We start from the raw sequence: 15,000 nt of genomic DNA, 5'->3' as shown, positions 1-15,000 counted from the left end.
TACCTGTGCTGACAGACAGACAGACAGATACCCGTGCTGACAGACAGACAGATACCCGTGCTGACAGACAGACAGATACCCGTGCTGACAGACAGACAGATACCTGTGCTGACAGACAGACAGATACCTGCGCTGACAGACAGACAAATACCTGCGCGGACAGACAGACAGATACCTGTGCTGACAGACAGACAGATACCTGTGCTGACAGACAGACAGATACCCGTGCTGACAGACAGACAGATACCTGCGCGGACAGACAGACAGATACCTGCGCTGACAGACAGACAAATACCTGTGCTGACAGACAGACAGATACCTGCGCGGACAGACAGACAGATACCCGTGCTGACAGACAGACAGATACCCGTGCTGACAGACAGACAGATACCTGCGCGGACAGACAGACAGATACCTGCGCTGACAGACAGACAAATACCTGCGCGGACAGACAGACAGATACCTGCGCTGACAGACAGACAGATACCCGTGCTGACAGACAGACAGATACCCGTGCTGACAGACAGACAGATACCCGTGCTGACAGACAGACAGATACCCGTGCTGACAGACAGACAGATACCCGTGCTGACAGACAGACAGATACCTGCGCAGACAGACAGACAGATACCTGTGCTGACAGACAGACAGATACCCGTGCTGACAGACAGACAGATACCCGTGCTGACAGACAGACAGATACCCGTGCTGACAGACAGACAGATACCCGTGCTGACAGACAGACAGATACCCGTGCTGACAGACAGACAGATACCTGCGCGGACAGACAGACAGACAGATACCCGTGCTGACAGACAGACAGATACCCGTGCTGACAGACAGACAGACAGATACCTGTGCTGACAGACAGACAGACAGATACCTGTGCTGACAGACAGACAGATACCTGTGCTGACAGACAGACAGATACCTGTGCTGACAGACAGACAGATACCTGTGCTGACAGACAGACAGATACCTGTGCTGACAGACAGACAGACAGATACCCGTGCTGACAGACAGACAGATACCCGTGCTGACAGACAGACAGATACCCGTGCTGACAGACAGACAGATACCCGTGCTGACAGACAGACAGATACCCGCGCGGACAGACAGACAGATACCTGCGCTGACAGACAGACAGATACCTGCGCGGACAGACAGACAGATACCTGCGCTGACAGACAGACAGATACCTGCGCGGACAGACAGACAGATACCTGCGCGGACAGACAGACAGATACCTGTGCTGACAGACAGACAGATACCTGTGCTGACAGACAGACAGATACCTGTGCTGACAGACAGACAGACAGATACCCGTGCTGACAGACAGACAGATACCCGTGCTGACAGACAGACAGATACCCGTGCTGACAGACAGACAGATACCCGTGCTGACAGACAGACAGATACCCGCGCGGACAGACAGACAGATACCTGCGCTGACAGACAGACAGATACCTGCGCTGACAGACAGACAGATACCTGCGCGGACAGACAGACAGATACCTGCGCGGACAGACAGACAGATACCTGTGCTGACAGACAGACAGATACCTGTGCTGACAGACAGACAGATACCTGTGCTGACAGACAGACAGACAGATACCCGTGCTGACAGACAGACAGATACCCGTGCTGACAGACAGACAGATACCCGTGCTGACAGACAGACAGATACCCGTGCTGACAGACAGACAGATACCCGCGCGGACAGACAGACAGATACCTGCGCTGACAGACAGACAGATACCTGCGCGGACAGACAGACAGATACCTGCGCGGACAGACAGACAGATACCCGCGCTGACAGACAGACAGATACCCGTGCTGACAGACAGACAGATACCCGTGCTGACAGACAGACAGATACCTGTGCTGACAGACAGACAGATACCTGTGCTGACAGACAGACAGACAGATACCTGTGCTGACAGACAGACAGACAGATACCTGTGCTGACAGACAGACAGATACCTGTGCTGACAGACAGACAGATACCTGTGCTGACAGACAGACAGATACCTGTGCTGACAGACAGACAGATACCCGTGCTGACAGACAGACAGACAGATACCCGTGCTGACAGACAGACAGATACCTGTGCTGACAGACAGACAGACAGATACCCGTGCTGACAGACAGACAGATACCCGTGCTGACAGACAGACAGATACCCGTGCTGACAGACAGACAGATACCTGTGCTGACAGACAGACAGATACCTGCGCTGACAGACAGACAAATACCTGCGCGGACAGACAGACAGATACCTGTGCTGACAGACAGACAGATACCTGTGCTGACAGACAGACAGATACCCGTGCTGACAGACAGACAGATACCTGCGCGGACAGACAGACAGATACCTGCGCTGACAGACAGACAAATACCTGTGCTGACAGACAGACAGATACCTGCGCGGACAGACAGACAGATACCCGTGCTGACAGACAGACAGATACCCGTGCTGACAGACAGACAGATACCTGCGCGGACAGACAGACAGATACCTGCGCTGACAGACAGACAAATACCTGCGCGGACAGACAGACAGATACCTGCGCTGACAGACAGACAGATACCCGTGCTGACAGACAGACAGATACCCGTGCTGACAGACAGACAGATACCCGTGCTGACAGACAGACAGATACCCGTGCTGACAGACAGACAGATACCCGTGCTGACAGACAGACAGATACCTGCGCAGACAGACAGACAGATACCTGTGCTGACAGACAGACAGATACCCGTGCTGACAGACAGACAGATACCCGTGCTGACAGACAGACAGATACCCGTGCTGACAGACAGACAGATACCCGTGCTGACAGACAGACAGATACCCGTGCTGACAGACAGACAGATACCTGCGCGGACAGACAGACAGACAGATACCCGTGCTGACAGACAGACAGATACCCGTGCTGACAGACAGACAGACAGATACCTGTGCTGACAGACAGACAGACAGATACCTGTGCTGACAGACAGACAGATACCTGTGCTGACAGACAGACAGATACCTGTGCTGACAGACAGACAGATACCTGTGCTGACAGACAGACAGATACCTGTGCTGACAGACAGACAGACAGATACCCGTGCTGACAGACAGACAGATACCCGTGCTGACAGACAGACAGATACCCGTGCTGACAGACAGACAGATACCCGTGCTGACAGACAGACAGATACCCGCGCGGACAGACAGACAGATACCTGCGCTGACAGACAGACAGATACCTGCGCGGACAGACAGACAGATACCTGCGCGGACAGACAGACAGATACCTGTGCTGACAGACAGACAGATACCTGTGCTGACAGACAGACAGATACCCGTGCTGACAGACAGACAGACAGATACCCGTGCTGACAGACAGACAGATACCCGTGCTGACAGACAGACAGATACCCGTGCTGACAGACAGACAGATACCCGTGCTGACAGACAGACAGATACCCGCGCGGACAGACAGACAGATACCTGCGCTGACAGACAGACAGATACCTGCGCTGACAGACAGACAGATACCTGCGCGGACAGACAGACAGATACCTGCGCGGACAGACAGACAGATACCTGTGCTGACAGACAGACAGATACCTGTGCTGACAGACAGACAGATACCTGTGCTGACAGACAGACAGACAGATACCCGTGCTGACAGACAGACAGATACCCGTGCTGACAGACAGACAGATACCCGTGCTGACAGACAGACAGATACCCGTGCTGACAGACAGACAGATACCCGCGCGGACAGACAGACAGATACCTGCGCTGACAGACAGACAGATACCTGCGCGGACAGACAGACAGATACCTGCGCGGACAGACAGACAGATACCCGCGCTGACAGACAGACAGATACCTGCGCGGACAGACAGACAGATACCTGCGCGGACAGACAGACAGATACCCGCGCTGACAGACAGACAGATACCCGTGCTGACAGACAGACAGATACCCGTGCTGACAGACAGACAGATACCTGTGCTGACAGACAGACAGATACCTGTGCTGACAGACAGACAGACAGATACCTGTGCTGACAGACAGACAGACAGATACCTGTGCTGACAGACAGACAGATACCTGTGCTGACAGACAGACAGATACCTGTGCTGACAGACAGACAGATACCTGTGCTGACAGACAGACAGATACCCGTGCTGACAGACAGACAGACAGATACCCGTGCTGACAGACAGACAGATACCTGTGCTGACAGACAGACAGATACCCGTGCTGACAGACAGACAGATACCCGTGCTGACAGACAGACAGATACCCGTGCTGACAGACAGACAGATACCTGTGCTGACAGACAGACAGATACCTGTGCTGACAGACAGACAGATACCTGTGCTGACAGACAGACAGATACCTGTGCTGACAGACAGACAGATACCTGTGCTGACAGACAGACAGATACCTGTGCTGACAGACAGACAGATACCTGTGCTGACAGACAGACAGATACCTGTGCTGACAGACAGACAGATACCTGTGCTGACAGACAGACAGATACCTGTGCTGACAGACAGACAGATACCTGTGCTGACAGACAGACAGATACCTGTGCTGACAGACAGACAGATACCTGTGCTGACAGACAGACAGATACCTGTGCTGACAGACAGACAGATACCTGTGCTGACAGACAGACAGATACCTGCGCTGACAGACAGACAGATACCTGCGCGGACAGACAGACAGATACCCGCGCGGACAGACAGACAGATACCCGCGCTGACAGACAGACAGATACCCGTGCTGACAGACAGACAGATACCCGTGCTGACAGACAGACAGATACCTGTGCTGACAGACAGACAGATACCTGTGCTGACAGACAGACAGACAGATACCTGTGCTGACAGACAGACAGACAGATACCTGTGCTGACAGACAGACAGATACCTGTGCTGACAGACAGACAGATACCTGTGCTGACAGACAGACAGATACCTGTGCTGACAGACAGACAGATACCCGTGCTGACAGACAGACAGACAGATACCCGTGCTGACAGACAGACAGATACCCGTGCTGACAGACAGACAGACAGATACCCGTGCTGACAGACAGACAGACAGATACCCGTGCTGACAGACAGACAGATACCCGTGCTGACAGACAGACAGATACCCGTGCTGACAGACAGACAGATACCCGTGCTGACAGACAGACAGATACCCGTGCTGACAGACAGACAGATACCCGTGCTGACAGACAGACAGATACCTGTGCTGACAGACAGACAGATACCTGTGCTGACAGACAGACAGATACCTGTGCTGACAGACAGACAGATACCTGTGCTGACAGACAGACAGATACCTGTGCTGACAGACAGACAGATACCTGTGCTGACAGACAGACAGATACCTGTGCTGACAGACAGACAGATACCTGTGCTGACAGACAGACAGATACCTGTGCTGACAGACAGACAGATACCTGTGCTGACAGACAGACAGATACCTGTGCTGACAGACAGACAGATACCTGTGCTGACAGACAGACAGATACCTGTGCTGACAGACAGACAGATACCTGTGCTGACAGACAGACAGATACCTGTGCTGACAGACAGACAGATACCTGTGCTGACAGACAGACAGATACCTGTGCTGACAGACAGACAGATACCTGTGCTGACAGACAGACAGATACCTGTGCTGACAGACAGACAGATACCTGTGCTGACAGACAGACAGATACCTGTGCTGACAGACAGACAGATACCTGTGCTGACAGACAGACAGATACCTGTGCTGACAGACAGACAGATACCTGTGCTGACAGACAGACAGATACCTGTGCTGACAGACAGACAGATACCTGTGCTGACAGACAGACAGATACCTGTGCTGACAGACAGACAGATACCTGTGCTGACAGACAGACAGATACCTGTGCTGACAGACAGACAGATACCTGTGCTGACAGACAGACAGATACCTGTGCTGACAGACAGACAGATACCTGTGCTGACAGACAGACAGATACCTGTGCTGACAGACAGACAGATACCTGTGCTGACAGACAGACAGATACCAGCGCTGACAGACAGACAGATACCAGCGCTGACAGACAGACAGATACCAGCGCTGACAGACAGACAGATACCTGTGCTGACAGACAGACAGATACCTGTGCTGACAGACAGACAGATACCTGTGCTGACAGACAGACAGATACCTGTGCTGACAGACAGACAGATACCTGTGCTGACAGACAGACAGATACCTGTGCTGACAGACAGACAGATAGCTGTGCTGACAGACAGACAGATACCTGTGCTGACAGACAGACAGATACCTGTGCTGACAGACAGACAGATACCTGTGCTGACAGACAGACAGATAGCTGTGCTGACAGACAGACAGATACCTGTGCTGACAGACAGACAGATACCTGTGCTGACAGACAGACAGATACCTGTGCTGACAGACAGACAGATACCTGTGCTGACAGACAGACAGATACCTGTGCTGACAGACAGACAGATACCTGTGCTGACAGACAGACACCTGTGCTGACAGACAGACAGATACCTGTGCTGACAGACAGACAGATACCTGTGCTGACAGACAGACAGATACCTGAGCTGACAGACAGACAGATACCAGCGCTGACAGACAGACAGATACCTGTGCTGACAGACAGACAGATACCTGTGCTGACAGACAGACAGATACCTGTGCTGACAGACAGAAAGATACCTGTGCTGACAGACAGACAGATACCCGTGCTGACAGACAGACAGATACCTGTGCTGACAGACAGACAGATACCTGTGCTGACAGACAGACAGACAGATACCTGTGCTGACAGACAGACAGATACCTGTGCTGACAGACAGACAGATACCTGTGCTGACAGACAGACAGATACCTGTGCTGACAGACAGACAGATACCTGTGCTGACAGACAGACAGATACCTGTGCTGACAGACAGACAGATACCTGTGCTGACAGACAGACAGATACCTGTGCTGACAGACAGACAGATACCTGTGCTGACAGACAGACAGATACCTGTGCTGACAGACAGACAGATACCTGTGCTGACAGACAGACAGATACCTGTGCTGACAGACAGACAGATACCTGTGCTGACAGACAGACAGATACCTGTGCTGACAGACAGACAGATACCTGTGCTGACAGACAGACAGATACCTGTGCTGACAGACAGACAGATACCTGTGCTGACAGACAGACAGATACCTGTGCTGACAGACAGACAGATACCTGTGCTGACAGACAGACAGATACCTGTGCTGACAGACAGACAGATACCTGTGCTGACAGACAGACAGATACCCGTGCTGACAGACAGACAGATACCCGTGCTGACAGACAGACAGATACCCGTGCTGACAGACAGACAGATACCCGTGCTGACAGACAGACAGATACCTGTGCGGACAGACAGACAGATACCTGTGCTGACAGACAGACAGATACCTGTGCTGACAGACAGACAGATACCCGTGCTGACAGACAGACAGATACCTGTGCGGACAGACAGACAGATACCTGTGCTGACAGACAGACAGATACCTGTGCTGACAGACAGACAGATACCTGTGCGGACAGACAGACAGATACCTGTGCGGACAGACAGACAGATACCTGTGCTGACAGACAGACAGATACCTGTGCTGACAGACAGACAGATACCTGTGCTGACAGACAGACAGATACCTGTGCTGACAGACAGATACCTGCGGTGACAGACAGACAGATACCTGTGCTGACAGACAGACAGATACCTGTGCTGACAGACAGACAGATACCCGTGCTGACAGACAGACAGATACCCGTGCTGACAGACAGACAGATACCCGTGCTGACAGACAGACAGATACCCGTGCTGACAGACAGACAGATACCCGTGCTGACAGACAGACAGATACCCGTGCTGACAGACAGACAGATACCCGTGCTGACAGACAGACAGATACCCGTGCTGACAGACAGACAGATACCTGTGCTGACAGACAGACAGATACCTGTGCTGACAGACAGACAGATACCTGCGCTGACAGACAGACAGATACCTGCGCTGACAGACAGACAGATACCTGTGCTGACAGACAGACAGATACCCGTGCTGACAGACAGACAGATACCTGTGCTGACAGACAGACAGATACCTGTGCTGACAGACAGACAGATACCTGTGCTGACAGACAGACAGATACCCGTGCTGACAGACAGACAGACAGATACCTGTGCTGACGGACAGACAGATACCTGTGCTGACGGACAGACAGATACCTGTGCTGACGGACAGACAGATACCTGTGCTGACAGACAGACAGACAGATACCTGTGCTGACAGACAGACAGATACCTGTGCTGACAGACAGACAGATACCTGTGCTGACAGACAGACAGATACCCGTGCTGACAGACAGACAGACAGATACCTGTGCTGACGGTGAGACAGATACCTGTGCTGACAGACAGACAGACAGATACCTGTGCTGACGGACAGACAGATACCTGTGCTGACAGACAGACAGATACCTGTGCTGACAGACAGACAGATACCTGTGCTGACAGACAGACAGATACCCGTGCTGACAGACAGACAGACAGATACCTGTGCTGACAGACAGACAGACAGATACCTGCGCGGACGGACAGACAGATACCTGCGCTGACAGACAGACAGATACCTGCGCTGACAGACAGACAGATACCTGTGCTGACAGACAGACAGATACGCCAGGGTTGCCAGATTTCACAAAAAAACCGCCCCTCATTTGGGGGGTAAAATATGGGGTTTTTTTGGCATGGTTGCCTACTAAAATTCGCATTCCAGGGGCTAAATATCACATAATTGGGGTCTCTTCATTCCGCGGACATTAAAAACAGCCCGCGGCAACAGTGTTGAAGTAGCCCAATTCCGCGGGAATATTGCGGACTTGGCAACACTGATCCGCGCCAAACAGACGGAGAGCTATAGGACAGGAACGCAATAATTCTGTCTAAAGTATACATATTTCTAAAATATTTGTTGTTGGACAATAAATGTGCCATTTATGTGACCATTATAATTGGGTAATAAAATATAGGCTAATATGCTTTTGTTTTTATTTTCCTTTTTAGTTCTATTAATAATTTCTAACAAAATTATTAATACATGCCTACATTACATTCACTGTATTTGTTTATAGCCTTCTATATCAACATTGTTTTTAGGAAATCATTGGGCAGGATGTGAAAATTATTAAAATAATATGATTTTTTTGGAAATAGAAAAACGTAGAAAATAATGCCCTATTAAGTATCCTGATATGCAGAGTGTTATGCAGAAACCCCATTTAAAAGGCATATTAAAATGTTCACTGTATAATGAATAATTTTTGTGGTTATTTAGTACCCTGTTAAAACAAGTTACATTACAGTACATAATTACCATATAAATGTAACAAAAATATAATAATCTGAAAAAAAGGTTAACAGTGATCAGAGAGCTTACAAGTGAAGCATTGGAATCGGTATCGGAGCATCCCTAATGTAAACACCACACGTGCGGTTATTTTCCGCCTCTAGAGGCCGCTCTAGTGCTATATAATGCCAGTAGACCCTTCTCAGAGCTCTTGCACTGTGTAATAACACACGTCTCAGCCGCTCCAGCAACGGACGCAACACGGGAAAACTATCGGTGAGGATTTGTGTCGATAACCGATTGTTCCACCAATCAACTATCGGCTGTTGAATCGGCCTCTAGTGTGAGTGTCAGACGTAGACTCTTCACCTGTTTGTTGGGGAAGGCTCTGATGCAGCGCGTCTGGTACTTCAGGCTGGACTCTCGCCTCTGCTGCACGTATCCCATGTTCCTCAGATCCCACACCAGCACTCGCCGGCCCGCAGTGCCCACGATCAGCCGGTCTCCGGCCACTGAGAGTGTGTAGACCTGGAACACACACACACACACACACACACACACACACACACACACACACACATGTCAGACACAGCCACACGTCAGCCACACACACACACACGTCACACACATGTCAGACACAGACACGTCACACACACACACGTCACACACATGTCAGACACAGACACGTCACACACACACACATGTCAGACACAGACACGTCACACACACACACGTCAGACACAGACACGTCAGACACAGACACGTCACACACACACACACACACACACACACACACACACACACACACTCTACCTTCTCCGGCTGGGTGAAGGTCCCGGCATTGCAGGGCGTTCTGGGGTCCCACAGCCGCACCGACATATCCCAGCTGCCCGTTACCATGACGTTCACCTCCGGGCAGAACTCCACACAGCGGATGGGGGCATCGTGAGTGCCCACGATCGTGTCTGAGGAGGAGCCGTTACACACACGTCATCATATGATCTTCTGCATGTGTTCAGGAGCGCGTCATGTGTTCCTGTGCGTGTGTCATGTGTTCATGAGCGTGTGTCATGTGTTCCTGAGCGTGTGTCAAGTGTTCATGAGGGGGTCATGTGTTCCTGAGCGTGTGTCATGTGTTCCTGAGCGTGTGTCATGTGTCCCTGAGCATGTGTCATGTGTTCATGAGCGCGTCATGTGTTCCTGAGCGTGTGTCATGTGTTCATGAGGGCGTCATGTGTTCCTGTGCGTGTGTCATGTGTTCATGAGCGTGCGTCATGTGTTCCTGAGCGTGTGTCAAGTGTTCATGAGGGCGTCATGTGTTCCTGAGCGTGTGTCATGTGTTCCTGAGCGTGTGTCATGTGTCCCTGAGCGTGTGTCATGTGTTCCTGAGCGTGTGTCAAGTGTTCATGAGGGCGTCATGTGTTCCTGAGCGTGTGTCATGTGTTCCTGAGCGTGTGTCATGTGTCCCTGAGCGTGTCTCATGTGTTCCTGAGCGTGTGTCATGTGTTCATGAGCACGTCATGTGTTCCTGTGCGTGTGTCATGTGTTCATGAGGGCGTCATGTGTTCCTGAGCGTGTGTCATGTGTTCATGAGCGTGTGTCATGTGTTCATGAGCGTGTGTCATGTGTTCATGAGCGCGTCATGTGTTCCTGAGCGTGTGTCATGTGTTCATGAGCACGTCATGTGTTCCTGTGCGTGTGTCATGTGTTCATGAGGGCGTCATGTGTTCCTGTGCGTGTGTCATGTGTTCCTGAGCGTGTGTCATGTGTTCCTGAGCGTGTCTCATGTGTTCCTGTGCGTGTCATGTGTTCCTGAGCGTGTGTCATGTGTCCCTGAGCGTGTGTCATGTGTTCATGTGCGTGTGTCATGTGTCCCTGAGCGTGTCTCATGTGTTCCTGAGCGTGTCTCATGTGTTCCTGAGCGCGTCTCATGTGTCCCTGAGCGTGTGTCATGTGTTCATGTGCGTGTGTCATGTGTCCCTGAGCGTGTCTCATGTGTTCCTGTGCGTGTGTCATGTGTTCATGAGCGGGTGTCATGTGTCCCTGAGCGTGTGTCATGTGTCCCTGAGCATGTGTCATGTGTTCATGTGCGTGTGTCATGTGTTCCTGAGCGTGTGTCATGTGTTCCTGAGCGTGTGTCATGTGTTCCTGAGCGTGTGTCATGTGTTCCTGTGCGTGTGTCATGTGTTCATGAGCGCGTCATGTGTCCCTGAGCGTGTGTCATGTGTTCATGTGCGTGTGTCATGTGTCCCTGAGCGTGTCTCATGTGTTCCTGAGCGTGTGTCATGTGTTCATGAGCGCGTCATGTGTCCCTGAGCGTGTGTCATGTGTTCATGTGCGTGTGTCATGTGTCCCTGAGCGGGTGTCATGTGTTCCTGAGCGTGTGTCATGTGTTCATGTGCGTGTGTCATGTTCCTGAGCGTGTGTCATGTGTTCCTGAGCGTGTGTCATGTGTTCCTGAGCGTGTGTCATGTGTTCATGTGCGTGTGTCATGTTCCTGAGCGTGTGTCATGGGTCCCTGAGCATGTCACATGTTCTTGAGTGTGTGTCACATGTTCCTGAGCGTGTCAAGTGTTCCTGAGCGTGTCAAGTGTTCCTGAGCGTGTCACATGTTCTTGAGTGTGTGTCACGTGTTGCTGAGCGTGTCACGGGTTCCTGAGCGTGTCAAGGGTTCCTGAGCGTGTCAGGTGTTCCTGAGTGTGTGTCACGTGTTCCTGAGTGTGTCAGGTGTTCCTGAGTGTGTGTCACGTGTTCCTGAGTGTGTGTCACGTGTTCCTGAGCGTGTGTCACGTGTTCCTGAGCGTGTCAAGGGTTCCTCAGCGTGTCAGGTGTTCCTGAGTGTGTGTCACGTGTTCCTGAGCGTGTCAAGGGTTCCTCAGCGTGTCAGGTGTTCCTGAGTGTGTCAGGTGTTCCTGAGTGTGTGTCACGGGTTCCTGAGTGTGTGTCACGTGTTCCTGAGCGTGTGTCACGTGTTCCTGAGCGTGTCAAGGGTTCCTCAGCGTGTCAGGTGTTCCTGAGTGTGTGTCACGTGTTCCTGAGCGTGTCAAGGGTTCCTCAGCGTGTCAGGTGTTCCTGAGTGTGTGTCACGTGTTCCTGAGCGTGTCAAGGGTTCCTCAGCGTGTCACGTGTTCCTGAGTGTGTCAGGTGTTCCTGAGTGTGTGTCACGGGTTCCTGAGTGTGTGTCACGTGTTCCTGAGCGTGTGTCACGTGTTCCTGAGCGTGTGTCACGTGTTCCTGAGCGTGTCAAGGGTTCCTCAGCGTGTCAGGTGTTCCTGAGTGTGTGTCACGTGTTCCTGAGCGTGTCAAGGGTTCCTGAGCGTGTGTCACGTGTTCCTGAGCGTGTCAAGGGTTCCTGAGCGTGTGTCACGGGTTCCTGAGCGTGTGTCACGTGTTCCTGAGCGTGTGTCACGTGTTCCTGAGCGTGTCACGTGTTCCTGAGCGTGTCACGTGTTCCTGAGCGTATGTCACGTGTTCCTGAGCGTGTCACATGTTCTTGAGTGTGTGTCATGTGTTGCTGAGCGTGTCAAGGGTTCCTGAGCGTGTGTCACGTGTTCCTGAGCGTGTCAGGTGTTCCTGAGCGTGTGTCACGGGTTCCTGAGCGTGTGTCACGTGTTCCTGAGCGTGTGTCACGTGTTCCTGAGCGTGTCACGTGTTCCTGAGCGTGTCACGTGTTCCTGAGCGTATGTCACGTGTTCCTGAGCGTGTCACATGTTCTTGAGTGTGTGTCATGTGTTGCTGAGCGTGTCAAGGGTTCCTGAGCTTGTCAAGTGTTCCTGAGCGTGTCACATGTTCTTGAGTGTGTGTGATGTGTTCCTGAGTGTTGCTCACACACGGTATAAACAAATAATAAAGTGCTCGGCCTACACTCACCCTGATCCGTGTTGAGATCGTGAGTCTTCAGCTGGTTGTCCAGCCCGCCGCTCCACGCGTGTGTCGGATCCTGAAACCGCAAGATGGAGGATTAAAGAGAGCAGACGGAGAGCTGAAGAGAGAGAGTTACACAGGTTCTACTCACATAGAAAGCGCAGTCCAGAACCGGCGCCAGATGCTGGTACTTCATCCTCATGCTGTTTGCGCTGACGTCATACAGGCGGACCGTACAGTCCCAGGACGACACCAGCAGGAACTGGGCCGAGGTGGGGCTGAACTTGACGGCGGAGATGCTGTCGTCCGGGCCCTGGGTCAGCTTGAACTCGTTGGCTCCAGTCATCTGAACACATTCATAACTGGAGCATTAAAGGTGCTGTATGCAGGAATGACAGCTAGTGGCTGACATGGGTACTGCAGCCCAAAGGAAAAATATAGTTGATTTATCCACGTTTTAAGGTTTTGTTTTTACTGTTAGGTCGGGTAGAATCTGCGATCTCTGACCCAGTTTGTTCGCTGGGTAAACTGGCGGCGTGCGGTATCACACACACCAACACCACACACATTCCCACACGGAGCGCAGATGTGGAATAACTGGCTGTAGCTTTGGGTTTCAGATAATCGAGTGTGTGAACAGGTTTCCTAAATATCAGTCAAAAACTTACACACAGCACCTTTAATTACTATTTCAAGACCCTCATCAGCACTAAGGGTTAAAGTTAGACATGGATAATTCCTGAGATCACGTGTGTGTGTGTGTGTGGCCACTTCACTAGCGATCAGATGCACCATACCCAACCCTAACACACCCAGCAACAGCCTAGCAACCACTTATGAAAATTAGCCATGGTTACTAAACTTTTATAATAATAAAACCATGGTTAAACTATGGTTAGAGTAGCAGAGCCTTGATTAACTTGTGGTTTAACTATAATAACCAGGTTTTTGGGTTTTATTTGTAGTAAAACCATGGTTCAATTTCGTAAGGGACAGCCTAGCAACCACCCAGCAACAGCCTAGCAACCACTTATGAAAATTAACCATGGTTACTGAACTTTTATTATAATAATACCATGGTTAAACTATGGTTAGAGTAGCAGAGCCTTGGCTAATTTGTAGTTTAACTATAATAACCAGGTTTTATTTGTAGTAAAACCGTGGTTCAATTTCGTAAGGGACAGCTTAGCAACCACCCAGCAACAGCCTAGCAACCGCCCAGCAACCACCCAGCAACAGCCTAGCAACCGCCCAGTAACCTTGTGGGCATCGTTTACCGTCTGCTTCTCCTCACACAGGAATAATATCTAAACTCGGGTAACGTTTAATCTGAAGTGAACGCGTTTAAACTCAAACCCCGCGAGACTTCGCCTGAATGAGCGAATCACTGCGCCGCTGATCGAGGCTGTCACTGTAGAGTTTATTCAGAGCTCAGGCTCGAGTAAAACTCTCTCAAACACCGTCGGTGTGTTTATTATGGGATATGTGTGTTAAAATCGTCATAATGTCCGTTATACTCACCGCGCTGCTCTGATCTGCTCCTGTTCTGCCGCTCATCGGAGCTCTACTTTGATTGGATGACTTCACAACAGCGCTCTGCGCTCATTGGTCCGTTTCAAAACTCCCTCTAACGCTCTCTAGTGATGATTGGTTACAAGGATGAACTTCCGGGCATGAACGAGAACATGGCAAACACGCCAAACAA

The 15,000-nt window shown here is 51.2% G+C and overlaps 1 protein-coding gene across 2 annotated transcripts in view; it reads right to left on the bottom strand.

The window, feature by feature from the left end:
* bub3 (BUB3 mitotic checkpoint protein) overlaps positions 1-14,882 on the bottom strand; it is a gene marked incomplete at its 3' end in the record, with an annotated part of 20,573 nt that extends 5,691 nt beyond the window's left edge. For both annotated transcript variants that reach the window (XM_079845608.1, XM_079845609.1), the window contains exons 1-5: positions 14,817-14,882; positions 13,447-13,641; positions 13,302-13,371; positions 10,245-10,396; positions 9,801-9,959 (exon numbers count right to left, since the gene is read on the bottom strand). In XM_079845608.1, coding sequence (XP_079701734.1) covers positions 9,801-9,959; positions 10,245-10,396; positions 13,302-13,371; positions 13,447-13,641; positions 14,817-14,852 — 612 coding nt within the window. In that variant the 5' untranslated portion in view covers positions 14,853-14,882. The remainder of the gene's footprint in view (positions 1-9,800; positions 9,960-10,244; positions 10,397-13,301; positions 13,372-13,446; positions 13,642-14,816) is intronic.
* Between the last annotated feature and the right edge of the window lie 118 nt (positions 14,883-15,000).

The sequence above is a fragment of the Gobio gobio genome (assembly GCF_949357685.1).
Source record: "Gobio gobio genome assembly, chromosome: 20".
NCBI classification, from domain to species: Eukaryota; Metazoa; Chordata; class Actinopteri; order Cypriniformes; family Gobionidae; genus Gobio; species Gobio gobio.
The sequence above is the reverse complement of the archived record's forward strand: the minus strand, read 5'-3'. Positions and strand labels throughout refer to the sequence as shown.